The following is a 14,748-nucleotide window of genomic DNA, read 5'->3' on the forward strand; positions in this document are numbered from 1 at the left end:
TATGCTCTTGCACAAGTGACCCGCTACTGCACTGAAGAGCTCGCCTTCTTGTATGTGTTGCTGGGGAAGTTCCAAACCGACTGCCTAGAGGACGGATTTGGAAAATATCGGCTGTTGTCGGGAGTGCAGTATCGCATGTATATACGCCAGATATACGAGTCGGAGCACAAGCTCAGATTGCAAAAAGCGCTGGAGCTCCCCGAACCTCCTCATCTAGACGTTCTCACCCTATGTGGCTCTCTTAACGACCCACAGTTTATGAAGTGGTTTGGTGTTGCCGTAAGGGAGCAAGACATCAAGAAGAAGAAGCCGATGCTTCCTACCATTATTTATGTGGCAGACTACTGCTCACATGCAGCTGTAAAAAAGCTTGCATGTACCTCCTGCAAGGACAATCTTGTTTTCGAAAACGAAAGTTTTGAGAATGATGATGTTTCACTTATTGCCACATCCACGAGAGGTGGCCTCAAGTTTCCTCAATCTGTAGTTGTGCAGGCAGTTTTGACAATGGAAATAGTGCTTGAGCAACTCGTAAGCGAGAAAAATGCGACCGACTTTTATGATTCTCCGAAGCAAAAATAGTTTCTTTTTGCCTTGACGTCAACGCTTACGGACAGCGATGAAGACCTTGACACTTGTGACCGGGGGCATTCACCACAGCTCGTAATGAAGTATATTCTTAGTGCGGCTTAGGCGGCAAAGACATTGCAATCTTGACCTTCTTTAGCTGCATATGCAGGCTAAGTTGTTTTGTAAGAAGCTGCATATGGAAAGAAGCATATGTTGTTTTGAAATAGTTTGTACTCTTTTGTTTGCACGTGAAATGATTTGTTTGTAGGTATTGGTATGCCATGTTCATTTTGAAGTGTTGAAAGTGTAATAAATGAATGAGAAAGATGACTTTCGTATGTATTTATGAATGCGCTGCTGGAGATTGCTGCATCAGTCAAGTTCAAAATACTTTGTGGATCAAATCTCCAAGTATCGAAGTCACACCATCAATGCATGTGTTTGCTAAATGTCCCACCGGTAACGGTTGTGAGAAAACAACTAACAAACAAAAAGAAATCTTAAGATTGTTTACATGAATGTCTGAGAAAAAATGGGATGTTGGATTTTCATGCCCACAACCAGTGGTCCGCGGAAGCACCTTGGGTGAATCAGAAATAAAACGTCATTGCTGAAATAGGTTATGTCAAAACCTATTGCGTAAGAAGCATTTATGAGGATAAATTGAAATTCACAGGCTGTTTGCATGCGAAGAGACTGGTAGCGAACTCGATACAACCGTATCGGTGCAGTGAAGCCGACTACCAGGCTGATCTCACTTCCGTGACGTCGCTGCGGCGTGGGGAAGCCTTGAGTAACTACGTGGTGTTGCCCAGACGGACCTGTCCCGCCGCCGGCCACGGTCCTGCGCGAGCACGTCGCCTTTGTCACGCCCATCGGCCCGAACGTTGCGCCTGTGAGGGACACGCTACGTCTCTAAAGGCCAACATCGACCCTGTCGAAGGGGAAATCCGCGACATCACTGTTCAACGCACGAGGTATGACATTACAGTATTTGCCCATACACGTGACACACCGCGCAATATGAAAACGGTCATTGATGAGACCCCCACTGCAACAGCAGCGTTAACCATGCGTATACCTAACAAGGGAAACTCTCATGTCCGATTCTCGGTAGTCGATCGCGACTTTGCCACAGATGAGTACGTCGCTCGTTTAAGTGACCGCAACTCGGAGTTCCCAATAAACCTAGGCACGTGCAGCGTCAGGACCTCGTTTAGAGAACGGCCGGGAGCATCGGTCATCATTCTCGAGGTTAACGCTGACGTATTTCTTCAAATCCTGCGCCAACCACGACTATAGATTGTCTGGATCTTGGTCCGGGCTACGGAGGATCTGCATGGGCCCACGTGCGCGGTGCGAAAGTATGCTGCGAGAACTGTTGCATGCGCTGTGGCACGGAGGGCCACATGGGCGCAGACTGCACAGTACGCAATGGGGACCGCCGTCGCCTGTGCCGAGTGCCGTCGTGCTGGTTTAGAGGCTGGTGGGCACCTGGGTGGCCATCCGCAGTGCAATTTGCCACTCGATCGAGTGGCAAGCCTACGGGCCCGCACAAAATATGGCAGCGCTTAGCGGCAATCTATCTGCCGCTAGGGAGCAGGGGCGTATCCAAGGGGGGGCACACCGGGCCCCTGCCACCCCGCCGCGAAAGTTTTCCCCCATAGGATACAGAGGACAAAATGACACTCGACCCCACTTATCTGCCCGGACCCAATGTGCCACCCCCGAAAAAAATTCTGCCTACGCCACTGCTAGCGGGGTTATGGGGGTGCGATCAGCGTCCATTTCACGCAGCTCAACCTAGATCACACTAAGCGGGCACTCATTACCTTCCAAGGCGCAATCCTCACGCACGACATCCGGTTAGCTGTAGTTGGCGATCCGTACAGGCCGCCAGGAAGGGTGCCGACTTTTTCACTCTGTGTTAAGACCTATTCCGTTGAACACCGCGGGGCAATCATTGTGACGCGAAATCCATCTTTCGACGTCTGTCCCGCGCACATTTCCCGAAACGTGGAAGGCATCTACTGCAACGCGTAGACGTTTACCTTCGTTTTCGTTTCGGTTTACGCTCCGCCACATTCGCAGCTCGAACCAATACTTGAGTTAGTAGGCGTCATCAACACGGCCCTGTCGCCCAAAGTAATCGTCGCGAGCGAATTCAACGCTAAACACAGATTATGGGGGTCCTCTCGACAGCGACGCGCGCGGCCTCTTGCTCGCTCAGTTCGCCTTGTCTGTAAACATCGTTGTCCTAAACGATGCTCAAGGTTTGCCAAGTTTCGAGACGCCCTAGTCGTCCAGTTGCAACGATCCCACCTTCGGAACTGCATACTGCATTCTCATACTGCATAACTGCATTCTCCTGCTCAGGTTGCTGTAGAATTTAATGAGTTCTTTTCGTCTGTTTTCACGGATGAGAGTCCAGTGCCAGATAATACTCAATTTCCCCATTTAAATTCGACCATGCATGATATTGTTATCACTTCTGAGGGGATAGAATCCGCCATCGACCACCTAGCAACTAACTCTGCTCCTGGTCCTGATGGCATATGCTCTAAACTACTCAAACTAGCCAAACCTGCGATATGTAAAATTTTTGCCGCCCTATTTCAACAATCCATTGACACGGGATGTGGTCCAAGTGATTGGAAACAGGCTCGTGTCATTCCCATCTTTAAATCTGGTGACCCGTCCAATGCCTCTAACTACCGACCGATTTCATTGACAAGCACGTGCTGCAAAATTCTGGGACATATCATTTCATCCGCTGTCATGAAATTTTTAACAGAACATAATTTCTTTTTTATAAATCAGCATGGATTTTTGCGCGGTCGATCCTGTGAGACGCAACTCTTTGAATTGGTCACTGACTTACACCACTCTATTCATTCATTACAGGATATTGATGCTATATTTGTCGATTTTGCGAAAGCCTTCGACAAGGTTCCTCACTTGCGCCTAATACACAAGCTAAAATGCCTCAACATCAAAATGAGAATTATTAAGTGGATCACCGATTTTTTAACTAGCCGCTACCAATCAGTTTTTGTAAATAATCACTCATCCCCGTTGCTCTATGTTAAATCTGGTGTCCCTCAGGGCTCCGTGCTCGGACCCATCCTGTTTTTAATTTATATTAATGATATTGCTAATGGTTTATGTTCTACAGTGAGATTATTTGCTGGAGATTGCGTAATTTATAGAGAAAATACTAGCGCTATGGATGCTTGCTACTTACAATCGGATTTAGACAAACTCGGTGCATGGTGTGAAGATTGGCAAATAGAAATTAACGTCACCAAGACCAAAGCCATTCGATTCTCGACAAAACCTAACCCTGCATTATCCAACTACACGTTAAACAATACGTCTATAGTCTCAGCATGCTCTATCAAGTACATGGGCGTTCATTTGTCATCTGATTTGACATGGAACACCCATATAGACGCCATGGTTAGCAAAGCATCTAGAACACTTGGCTTCGTTCGGCGAAACTTAAGTTTAGCGAATACCACCACTAAACTTCTCGCTTACAACACCTTGGTACGTTCGAAAATCGAATACGCATCACTAATCTGGAACCCGCATCAGGCATACCTCATTCATAAATTGGAATCACTACAAAATAAAGCTGCTCGATTTATCACCAAAAACTACCTGCGAACATCAAGTGTAACAGAAATTAAATCTTCAACTGATCTTGTTCCTCTGGAAAAACGTAGGCTGGTCACGCTTCTTTCATTTTTCCATAAGATTTATCACAATCCGTCATCACGCGCTGCTTTTCATATCAAACAAGCCCATCGCGTATCCTCGCGGCTTGATCATCAGTTTAAAGTCGAGCCCGTCTTCGCCCGTACCAATCTTATCTTTTACTCCCCGCTACTACTTGCCATCCGTTACTGGAATCAGCTTCCTGCTGACATTGCAGATATTACTAATCATAATGCATTCGTTAATGGTCTGAAATGTTACTTTAAAGCTTAAATTTTTGCATGTCGAACTTCCTTTTTTTTTCTCTCTTCTTGACACATTGCACATTAAAATGCAATTCGTAATTCTATTTTCTTAGTTGTATTTTGGTGTCACATGTATTTATTGCTCAAGAAGCATTTGTATATGTCCGAGGTGTTTGGATTACTGTTATTTTTAATATTTGCACATTTATTTTTTATTTTTTTTAGTTCTGCTTGTTGAAAAATTGTGTTAAAGTGTGTTAAAAACTGTGTAGTGCCGCATGTATTGTTAGAGCATTTATAAATGTCTGAGGTGTTTAAATTACAGTTATATTTCATATTTGCACATTATTTACTTTTGTGGAGCATTGATATTGCTGCCACGAAAGTATTGGTGTATTACCTTAGATATCTCTTTCCTGAGTTCTGTTTGTTTAGCAACTGTGTTATGCTGTACTATTCATAGTTCTGTCCCCCCTATGTAATGCCTTCGGGCCTTTAGGGTACTTGAATAAATAAATACGTCTGGTCTGCTGGCATTCAGTGGACCGTTCATGAGAATAGCATGTATTCCAAACACAGTCTGGTCTTTGTTAGAATAGGCATGCATTTTCCATTGGGCAAGCGACTTACCTGTTAGGCAGAGTACGAGCTCTTTGCTGCATTGCATACGGAGTGCTCGTTTGAACAGGTATCGGGCGCCTCAGTCAGGTCCTATGACACCCTCGACCGCGTGCTCGTGGCCTTCTACAACTGTTGTCGACTCCCTTTACAACCTTCACCAAAGGCTAGTTGGCGGGCGACCAAACAGCCTGCCGTGGTTCACTCCACAGCTTGCACTCACGCGCGCTGCTTTCACGCGAAGCGTCGCCGTTTTCAGCTTACGCGGGACCTGCCAATGCGTGTTCTTTTTCGCAGAGATTACACGGCAGCCCTTTCCGTTTTTCGGGTCCATATCAATGGCACCCGTGATCAGCTGGGCGGGAACACGCTCTCGTGCGTTCTAGCCTCCCTCTGTTTCGTCGGCTTGAACGATTTCCTTGCTTGCCATCCTTAGTCGCACCCCACGCGACAGAAACAACAACCCATATCGAGTCGGTCATCCTACTGCTCCGTAAGCAGGTTGCCGTAGCCGACCCTGACACCAACAATCCCATTAAATACCACACACGCTCGTTAGCGGCGCTCCCATATGCGACGGGCATGCAGGACGTTCCCTTCACCTTCACCGAGATCGCGGATTTTTTAAGGAACACGCCCAATACCTCTGCGTCTGGGCCAGATAAAATTTCTTCCGTGATCATGAAGGGCCTCTTTTCCTTTCACCCCGCCTTTTTTTTCCTCAGTGCATTTAACGCCGCCCTTCCCTTGAGATACTTCCCGCACTGTTGGCGGAGGGCGCATGTTTCTTTCATCCACAAGCCCCGCCGACCTCCTGGGCGGACGTCTTCTGATAGGCCGATCTGCGTTACTTCGGTCGTCGGCAAAATGTTAGAGCGTTTACTGACGGCCTGCTACGACGCTTTTTGCGGGCGTATGGACTACTACATCCGCTTCAGTACGGCTTTACCCGTGGTCGCCGTATGGTCATTGCCCTGCACGGTTTTAAGGAACAGCTGATACATTTTAAGAGATGTCGCTTGCCTGTATATCTCATGTGGTTTGATTTCCACGGCGCTCCCGATAGCGTCTGGCACGCCCACGTCTTACGCAGCTTTCGTGAACGCAGGCTTCCGAGTGTTCTCTTTCACATTTTGCGAGCATTCCTCGACTTAAGGACTGTTCTGTCTTCCGGAAATCACACACTGGTCAGGTGGAGGCCCACCCTTTCATCGGAAGCCCGTAGAATTTCCCCCTTGCAAACCTCCTGTGGAATGTCGTGATCGACCGTTTCCTATTTTTGCGGCTGCCTCGGGTGTTACGTCTAGTCTTATACCGACGATACTGTCATTCTAATGCCGCTACCACGGGCGACACCCTTGGCGTCCTTGCGTCCGACATTTTACGTCAACTTACGGAACGGGCTCACTTGGTAAAGAACGCTTTAAACCTCGACAAGATGGTCTGCTTCTTATTCGCTCATGGATTTGTTCAGCGGGTTCAGCTTACCGTGCCGTTACATCAGGATGATCGGACGTTAACCTTGAAAGACTCCCTACATATACTCGGTGTGGCCTGTGATCGCCGCCTCTCCTTCAACCACCATGCCGACTTTTAAATGCGAAGCATTTCTTAGCTAACCTTAGGCTTTCAGCGTTTCTATCTATCTATCTATCTATCTATCTATCTATCTATCTATCTATCTATCTATCTATCTATCTATCTATCTATCTATCTATCTATCTATCTATCCACCTACGTCTGGGGGCTCTGGTGATAGTCTCCTTCACTTGCTGTAGACAAAAATTGGCATGAGAGGGTAAGATGATTTGACGAATATGACTGCCGGGTCACATGAAGGGTGGGAAAATTTGGTCGCGTATGTCATCAAACCCTTTCCTTCAGACATGTGTGGCACATACCCGTTTATCACGGGCCGCGATGTGCGGGTATGCGGCAAAAGTGATTGACATTTTATGTCTACCCAGGAACGGCGAGAACAGACATTGGTAATATACATGCAATATCGTGAAGAAAAATCGACATCGGCAGCGGTAACCTGACAAATGGAACGAATAAAAATTAGGATCCCAGCAGGAATCGAACCTAAGGGTTGTGCGTGCCAATCGGGTATTCTACCACAGAGCCACGCCAGGGGTACAAGCCGGTGTAAAAGAAAAAAAGAAAACAGCCTATGCAGGCGCATTGTCGGCGCAGGATCAATTGTGGTCGTAGTGCTGGCTATATAACTTTATACCAACGCAATAAACATGACATATGTACTCCTGCGATATAGACGTCATATCAGGTTAACGTTTGTGGTTCCAGTGTTGGCTCCGCTTTTGCAGCAGTCTAATAAGCATTACATTTGTATTCCTATGATTCAGCAACGTATATTGAAGCATTGCTAGACCGCGGAGGAGTAGATTAACGAAAGTTACGTGTGATATTCAAATCAATGCACCGTAAGGTGGAATTCGTTTCGATAACGCACACATATGTGCTCATACATGAGTGCTGATACTACGTCAGACCATAGGTCACAATTTAAACATCAGTGTAGTCCGCGTGCCTCGGAAGCGCACGATGTACACACAACTCCCCCATTTACAAAAACACGTCGATCCACCTCATAACGTTTCGCTCAAAGTCATGAAATAGAGAAGTACTCGATGACTGCTTCGCAGGAAACCGATTCCCTCAAGGCGGGGGATCTGCCGAGTTTTTTGTGCGATAAAATGACAACTCTTGCGGCCCGCATATCCACCTTCTATGACATGCAGCGCACTTACATCAGCCCTGCGCATAAAGTCCTCATGTACCGGCCGGTATTTCTGGCAGCTCTCATGTAAGGTTCGCATCCACCGCATACCATCGACACTCTCCTTCACTAGCGTCCTGACGCTTTCGAATGCCCACCTGTGTCCGAAGCTGCCCGACTAGCGGAAGTAGGCCGCCAACTCACGTGGACCATTACGCTACAAGTGCAACAGCGCCAGAAGGAAAACATCGCCGTGTCACTGCGAAGTTCCAGCTATTTTCTGGGACCTCTTGTATGGCTGGCTGTTCCCCACCAAATATCTGGGCTTTCCACAAAACTCGTCCCAAAATACGAGGGCCCTTACCGTGTTTTGGAGCAAAACTCCCCGGTGAATTTTCACATTGAACCACTTTCCGAACTGACAAAATGCGCTGCCGTGGACGTGAATTCGTCAAGCCATACCACAGGCCTTTGCCTCCATACCCTTAGACCGTCAGGATGACTCTTTCGGCGGGGGCGAATTGTGAAGAAGACGCGTCTCCAGTCAGCAGCGTCTCCAACGCTCGGCGTGCTGGGTTTTGCTCAGCTCGCTAGCCTCGCGCTGCTGCACTCTAGCATCTTTCTCATAGTATCTGCCCTGACTCGCTGTGTTTATTCATAGACATACCACAGGAACGCACCACGGATAAACATATTCTCAATATGTACGTGGCCGGCGTACTTCTTAAGCAGTAGAAACAGAGATTGCTCTTTCAGGACTGGCGGTGACAACTAAGATTTTTTAATAATTGCTAGTAGACTGATGTGCACTGTAGGACGAATCAAACACCAAAGTGGAATTGACATTTTGAATGCGGGGCTGAACCCTGCAGAAAGCTGGCGGAATAGCTCGAGACAGTCGCGCAGTATGATGATTGCGGTCTTTCTCAGGGTAGTGAAAAAGCCTTCTGTGAGCTCTCAAGAGTTGCACGGCAATGTGCGTTTGTATCAGTTAGTCTTTAGCGATGGCAATAGTCATCTGTGTTGACGAAAAGTTGTGCATGCTATGTGAAACTCTGAGTGTCTGAGCTTGCAGAGCCTGCTGAGTGCGAAGATTCGTCGTTCCAGTGTTGGTTTGTATAGGCAGACTAAAGAAGCCCGAGAAAGAGTGCTATGAAAAATTCCAACACTGCTTCCACCGGCATACCCCAGGTTTGTCACCCAGAGACTTGAACACATGGGCGATTGTCGTCAGGCGCTTCTTCAAGTACGTCAATGCGGGGTCCAATTGAGGTTTCTGTCAATAATTAGGTCCTGAACTTTGTAGGCTCTGGCATAAGAAATTGTCTACCCGTCAATCGAAATGGCTTAGGGTGCCGCTATTTGCGCGTGCACGGCACACATACTCATTTTTTAGGATATTTTGAGGTATTGTTTGCTGAGGTAGCGCGCTGTCAAATTTGCACCCTTTCGAAGTTTCGCACACATTTGAGATCATGTAATGGCGGATGTCCAGACACATATGTCTTCTGCTTATATGGATTCTCTGATCGTAGTTTGCAGGTATTGAAAAATTGAATGAGGCCAACATTGAATAGCATGGGCCTAAGGAACGCATGGGCATGTATAGCGTCGAGTGGCTGGGCCGTTGTCGGTCGACACAAAGAATGTTTTTGCAGCTTTTCGAAAAACGTGGCCCCAAGACCAACCACCTCAAGTTCATCGAGATTGGCCTTGTGCTGAACATTAGGAACGCGCCATTCATAGCCAAGAACAACGCTGCAGGTAGTGTCTCTGTTGCTATGCAAGAAGAGTCACGTCGGAAACCAGCCATGGAGTTCGCGTAGACATTGCACTGTTTAAGATACCACTGCAGGCGGTCATATATGATTCATTCTATTGTTTTCCGCACGCAGCTGACCAATGCAATAGGACGGTACGAGGAAATTCAATTGGGACCTTGCCATGTTTCAGGAGTTGTACCAATCGGCTTCTCACGCATGCGTCAGGCGTCAGGAATGTTGCCGTTTTAGCACGATTTGTAATAAAGCCGCAGTAGACTGACTGACTGACTGGACTGACTGACTGACTGACTGACTGACTGACTGAACTGACATAAAAAAACAAAACAAAACAGACTGATTGAGCCGAAAGCTTTTTTTTTTGCGCTTGTCGGTGTCGGTGTAGTCGGAAAATGCAAAGCATTGACCAAGTACTCAGGATGTTAGGTTGAAAGCTGTTTATTGATCAAGCTGGCGCGTGCCGACGTATGTTTCTTCGAGTACAAAAGCATCAAACAGGAGGACCAGGGCCATCGGGTGGATCTTCTTGTCCTATTTCTTTAGTGGAGGACACGCTCGCCACTTGTAGCGCCACATGCGGTGGTTGAAGGCCTCGTCATCTGGAAACACCTCGTTGTTTGAGAGCACAATGACGGGCGTCCTGGAAATGGTCTGATCAGCCGAGTACTTGACCGCCACCGAATCTACGTCACCGCCAAAAATTTTTTTAACAGTATCAAAAGCAGACGACTCACAGTTTGGCTCGTTCCACACCAGGATGCGACGGCCCACGGTGTCCTGAAGTGGAAAGCTAGTGTAGCGGTTAAAGTTACGGATCGTACCGCGGTTAATGTAAAAGGAAAGAACGGGGTGAAAAAAAAAGTTTTTTCCTGCACTCGGAGGGGACACAATCTCCATACAGTTTTTCTTGGGGACCTCCTTCTCGACCAGGCTATATAGGTTGTTTACAAAGGCCGACACTTCCTCGTGGATGCCGTTAAACTGAAAGTTTAATAGTTCCATCATGGCATCAAATGACGCGGGCACATCCATGTAAAAGGTAGCGAGGTCACCGTGTGGGGCATCAAAGAGAGGCTGGGTGTGCTGGTACATTTCAATAAAGTCCAAGGTGGTGTACGAGCACATTTCGTCATTAAACACCTGGATAGCTCGTTGGAGGCGCTTGTCGTCCAGGCGAATGAACCGAAACACCGGGTCTGCCAGCCACTTGGGGGTGCGCACAATGTTTGTCAACGGCGATGCGGGGTTTTAGCGTAGCCAGTCGTAGATGGATTCTTCCGACGCTCCTTTTGAACGTTTTCGGCACTTTGCACCCGTTCTTGCGCGTACCTCGTCAGTGTCTCCACCGCTCGTCTGACCTCCATGGGCGTCGTCACATGCAACTGAATGCGGAAGTTTCGGGTACAGTATTTCCAAAACTCGCCCGGGCTCGTGTCCAGAACCTTCGAGTTGTCCCAAAACTTCATCTCTAACGTCGCGACCCCAATCATTTCCTCCCATTTTAATGTATTCCAATACTCGGGGCTCACTATTGAAATACTTGACGAGATGGTAGAGGTCCCATGCACTGGCGCTTGTAGACCAAATTGACGAGCGATTTGGGCGTCTGACGAAGCCAGCGAAGATAACACATCGGCATGTGCCATTGCTCCAGCTGCAGTCGTGTAAGACGTGGACGTGTGGGAGTGTAGTTCCTCGTGTGTGGAGTGCGACGGCAGCGATTCCGTACTGGGTGGGCCCTTGCTCGAATCCTCTGATAATGTCGTGACAAATTGTCTCAGCCTCTCCGTCATCTTGAGCGGGAAACACATCGTGCACAAGCTTTCTTCGTTTTGGAACTGACTGTAGCTGCAGTGCCCAGCGTGGAGGGGGTTGTAAACTTTTTCCATCTCCTCCAACCCCTGGTTCGGACACGTTTGGATCTGATACTTCTCGCACGCCTCGATCAGGTTCCGCAAATGCCGCCAGGGTTTCATTAATGTGATAGGTACTGTTCTCGTCGCTCGAACCAATAAACTTTGTAGTTTGTCCCTGGGATTATAGATGGCGTCACCAAAAAATAATTCCAAATGGTAATATAGGGGTACCTCATCTTCTGTTTCTTGATCGTCAAGCTGACGTTTGCGTGATTCTGCCATGGTCTATATTAAAAAGCAGAAAAATGCAAGAATTCAGAATATAGCATAGCTAACCGAAAAAAAAAGTCTTACCGAAGGTGTCTTGAGTGTCCGCTTGAGGTCCTCCTGAGTGGACAGCCTGTTGAAGACTGTGAGTTCTGAGCTGCTGCACACCTCTTTATATACCCCTCGCGGCGGCCTTGGGAGCCCTTTATAATTAGTGTAAAAACCCGTCTAGAACTAGTTAAGATTGCGCGACAACTAGTTAGTTATTCTCCGTCTCCTGCATGGCGCTCAGTGGAATATAAATGAGTTTTTTTTTCTTCTACAACAAAGGCGCTTTTTAAACACGTATGTTCCTTGTATGTCGTTGTCGTTGTAGTTCCACTCAGAAAAAGTATATATATATATATATATATATATATATATATATATATATATATATATATATATATATATATATATATATATATATATATATATATATATATATATATTTAAATATATCCCTTCTTAGGCTTCGACGACAACGACAACGGCGCAGCATTGTGAAGTAAATAAGAAACGAAACAAAAGTTGTGCTTTTTTATTTTGCTTTTATTAAACAGAACGATCTATTGTGGGAAAAATGGCACCGAGCGTAGGGTTCTTGAAGCAACTTCTTTTGATGCAATAATTTGAGCTTGCGCAATCTTCTGCAGCTCTGCCTTGTGTTCCGTAACTTCGGACTCCGTGCGAGCGAGGTTGACTGGACGTCCGTGACGTGTGAGGCTGTTGTAACTTGCTTTGATGTTTTCGTTGGAGTGACGCAAGTAAGGCCCCACGTTCGAGGGTAAAGTAACACTGTCGGCAACTATGGTGTCTACGTCAGAGTGAACCACCAGTTCTGTGTCAATTTGAAAAAAAGGCGGCAATGTCTTGACACGTTTCAGTACTGCCTGGGTCGTCCTTATTAGACTTGCTTACTGCCAATACCCCAAAACTCAAACTCGGTTGAATAGTTGAGTGCGCCATCGTTTTTAAACCTCGGTGCAGTAATTATTTTCCTTAGGGTCCAAATACTTCACGTGGGGCGTGTGCATATCGTCGGGTCGAAGCCGCATGGTGATGTTGGTATCTGGCTTTTGCTCCTACGATTCGTAGTTTGACATGTTGCTAGTGGTGTAGGATACAACGTCAGCAGGCAGGCCAAGGTGTGTACGAGCAACTCGTTTCCCACGTTATAAGTTGGACCCATCTTTAGCCATGCGTCACTTCCAAACTGGTACTCATAGTTGACTATAGGTTTGCCCACGTGACCTTTGAATGGAAACTGGTTTACGAACTTGGTCAAGCGGGGACTTGCCTTGTCAATGTGAATAAAGTCGTAAGCAAAGTTGTGACGTGGTACACCCATGCACGCAGGTATGCTCTTTTCGTCATCGCCATCGTGATCCTCGTTTCCGGGTGTGATCTTTAGACCCCAGTAGCTCTTAGCCAGATCCGAGTGGTCCTTCTCCTGAAATGGTAAATAAGACTGTGGCTTCATCGGGTTGTTTGTCTCGCCTTTCTTCACACGACACATGCCGGTATCCAAGTAGTGGTTCAGTCCGACGGAGCTAAGGCCATAAACTAGCATGTCAGAGTTGACGGGTTGGACAACCGAAGAGCCAGTCTTCCATGACGTGTGTAAACCATGAGGGGTTACCTTGACAGAGCAGCTAACAGCTCTTGTGTGAGCTGGTAGGTTAAGGTAGGTGCCGTGAGGAATGTAAAGATACGGCCGGTCCACTGGCAAGCGTGACAGGCTAGTCAGAACTCCTGGAAACGTTTTCGCGGTGTCATAAACTAAATTGGTCTTCAGCATTGCGTAGGCCCATGTGGTGAGTATTTTGCTGTCACGGAAGACTGTGACCACTCCGTGGTCGCGAGGTACGCGCAAAATCTGCTGAACGAGCTCTGTCGAATTTTCACCGTCACCTCCAACTCCTGCTCCGCCTGGACGGGTGGGGGCGTCTGAGTGCATCTGCTGCGACATCTGCGCACCTTGGGCGTCGCCGGTAGTTGAGTCAGGCTGGTATCGCTTTGCGTCTGCTGTATCTGATTCCCCGTTATGTGCACGTTTCCGTCTATCTCCTGGCATTCCATAGAGACTACGGCCCAAGACGTATTGTTCCACAATATTCTTCGTGCCCAGACCAACTGCACCTAGTGCGGAGTGCCCGTTATCCGTGCGTCTAAAGTCGTTCAAGAAGAGAGCCGGAGATGCCTGATCAGCAGCAAAGACGTCCTCGTGGTTCGTGGCCCGCTCGTAGGCTTCGTCGTGTGACTTGGCTATGCCGTCGTCCTCGTCCACCGGAGCTCCGTTGCGCTGTGGATTCCCGGGACCCAGGTACCGGTGGCCTGGGAACAAAGGCATACTACTCTGGTTAGGAGATATACACATGCGATATACATTGCACAAAGCACGGGTTCTTATTCTGTCTGGTCCGGATGTGAAGAATGCCGGCAAAGTGCTAGTGCTGCCTCAAACTTCTGCACCATAAAAGCAAGGTCCATTCGGTAATGACGGAAATGAGGGATGTCACTTCCAAATGGAGGATCTGGGCGAACCGCTTGGTCGGGAATCATCGCCCAAAAGTCTTCTGTGACTTCACTGACTTACCGCTTTTGAACGAGCACCAGGGCCTTGAAGGGAAAGCGCTGTTCGAGAATGCAACGCAAACCACTCACTGTTTTACAGCGAAAGCTGTTATGAGATTATTTCACCGGCCATTTTTGGCTCCGTAGTTGTCCGCCGCCGCCGCCGGTGTCCGTAACCAGTATCGCTCGAAATAAGAAAAAAAAAACAAGTAAGAAAAAATTCCAGGATGGAACGAGGTTCGAACCTGGGCCCTCTGCGTGGGAGCCCAGTATTCATCCTCTGAGCCATGCCGGTGCTTGAAACTGCTTTGCAAAAAGGTCCTATACAGGCTTCA

General features: G+C 47.6%; 2 protein-coding genes across 2 annotated transcripts; both read right to left on the minus strand.

Annotated features, from left to right (window-relative positions):
- Window positions 1-10,043: 10,043 nt before the first annotated feature.
- Window positions 10,044-10,799, minus strand: LOC119406093 (uncharacterized). The gene has a single exon (XM_037672949.2). It carries the CDS (start codon window positions 10,797-10,799, stop codon window positions 10,206-10,208), a length of 594 nt encoding a protein of 197 aa, XP_037528877.1. The 3' UTR covers window positions 10,044-10,205.
- A 2,055-nt stretch (window positions 10,800-12,854) lies between these two features.
- On the minus strand, window positions 12,855-13,963 carry LOC125759981 (uncharacterized). The gene has a single exon (XM_049419522.1). It carries the CDS (start codon window positions 13,911-13,913, stop codon window positions 12,855-12,857), a length of 1,059 nt encoding a protein of 352 aa, XP_049275479.1. The 5' UTR covers window positions 13,914-13,963.
- Window positions 13,964-14,748: the final 785 nt, after the last annotated feature.

This window comes from Rhipicephalus sanguineus, chromosome 9, assembly GCF_013339695.2.
Source record: "Rhipicephalus sanguineus isolate Rsan-2018 chromosome 9, BIME_Rsan_1.4, whole genome shotgun sequence".
NCBI classification, from domain to species: domain Eukaryota; kingdom Metazoa; phylum Arthropoda; class Arachnida; order Ixodida; family Ixodidae; genus Rhipicephalus; species Rhipicephalus sanguineus.

Excerpts from the sequence above, each read along its gene's own strand:
- LOC119406093 (XM_037672949.2), bottom strand. The coding sequence starts at position 10,799 with ATGTGCTCGTACACCACCTTGGACTTTATTGAAATGTACCAGCACACC.
- LOC125759981 (XM_049419522.1), bottom strand. The coding sequence starts at position 13,913 with ATGCCAGGAGATAGACGGAAACGTGCACATAACGGGGAATCAGATACA.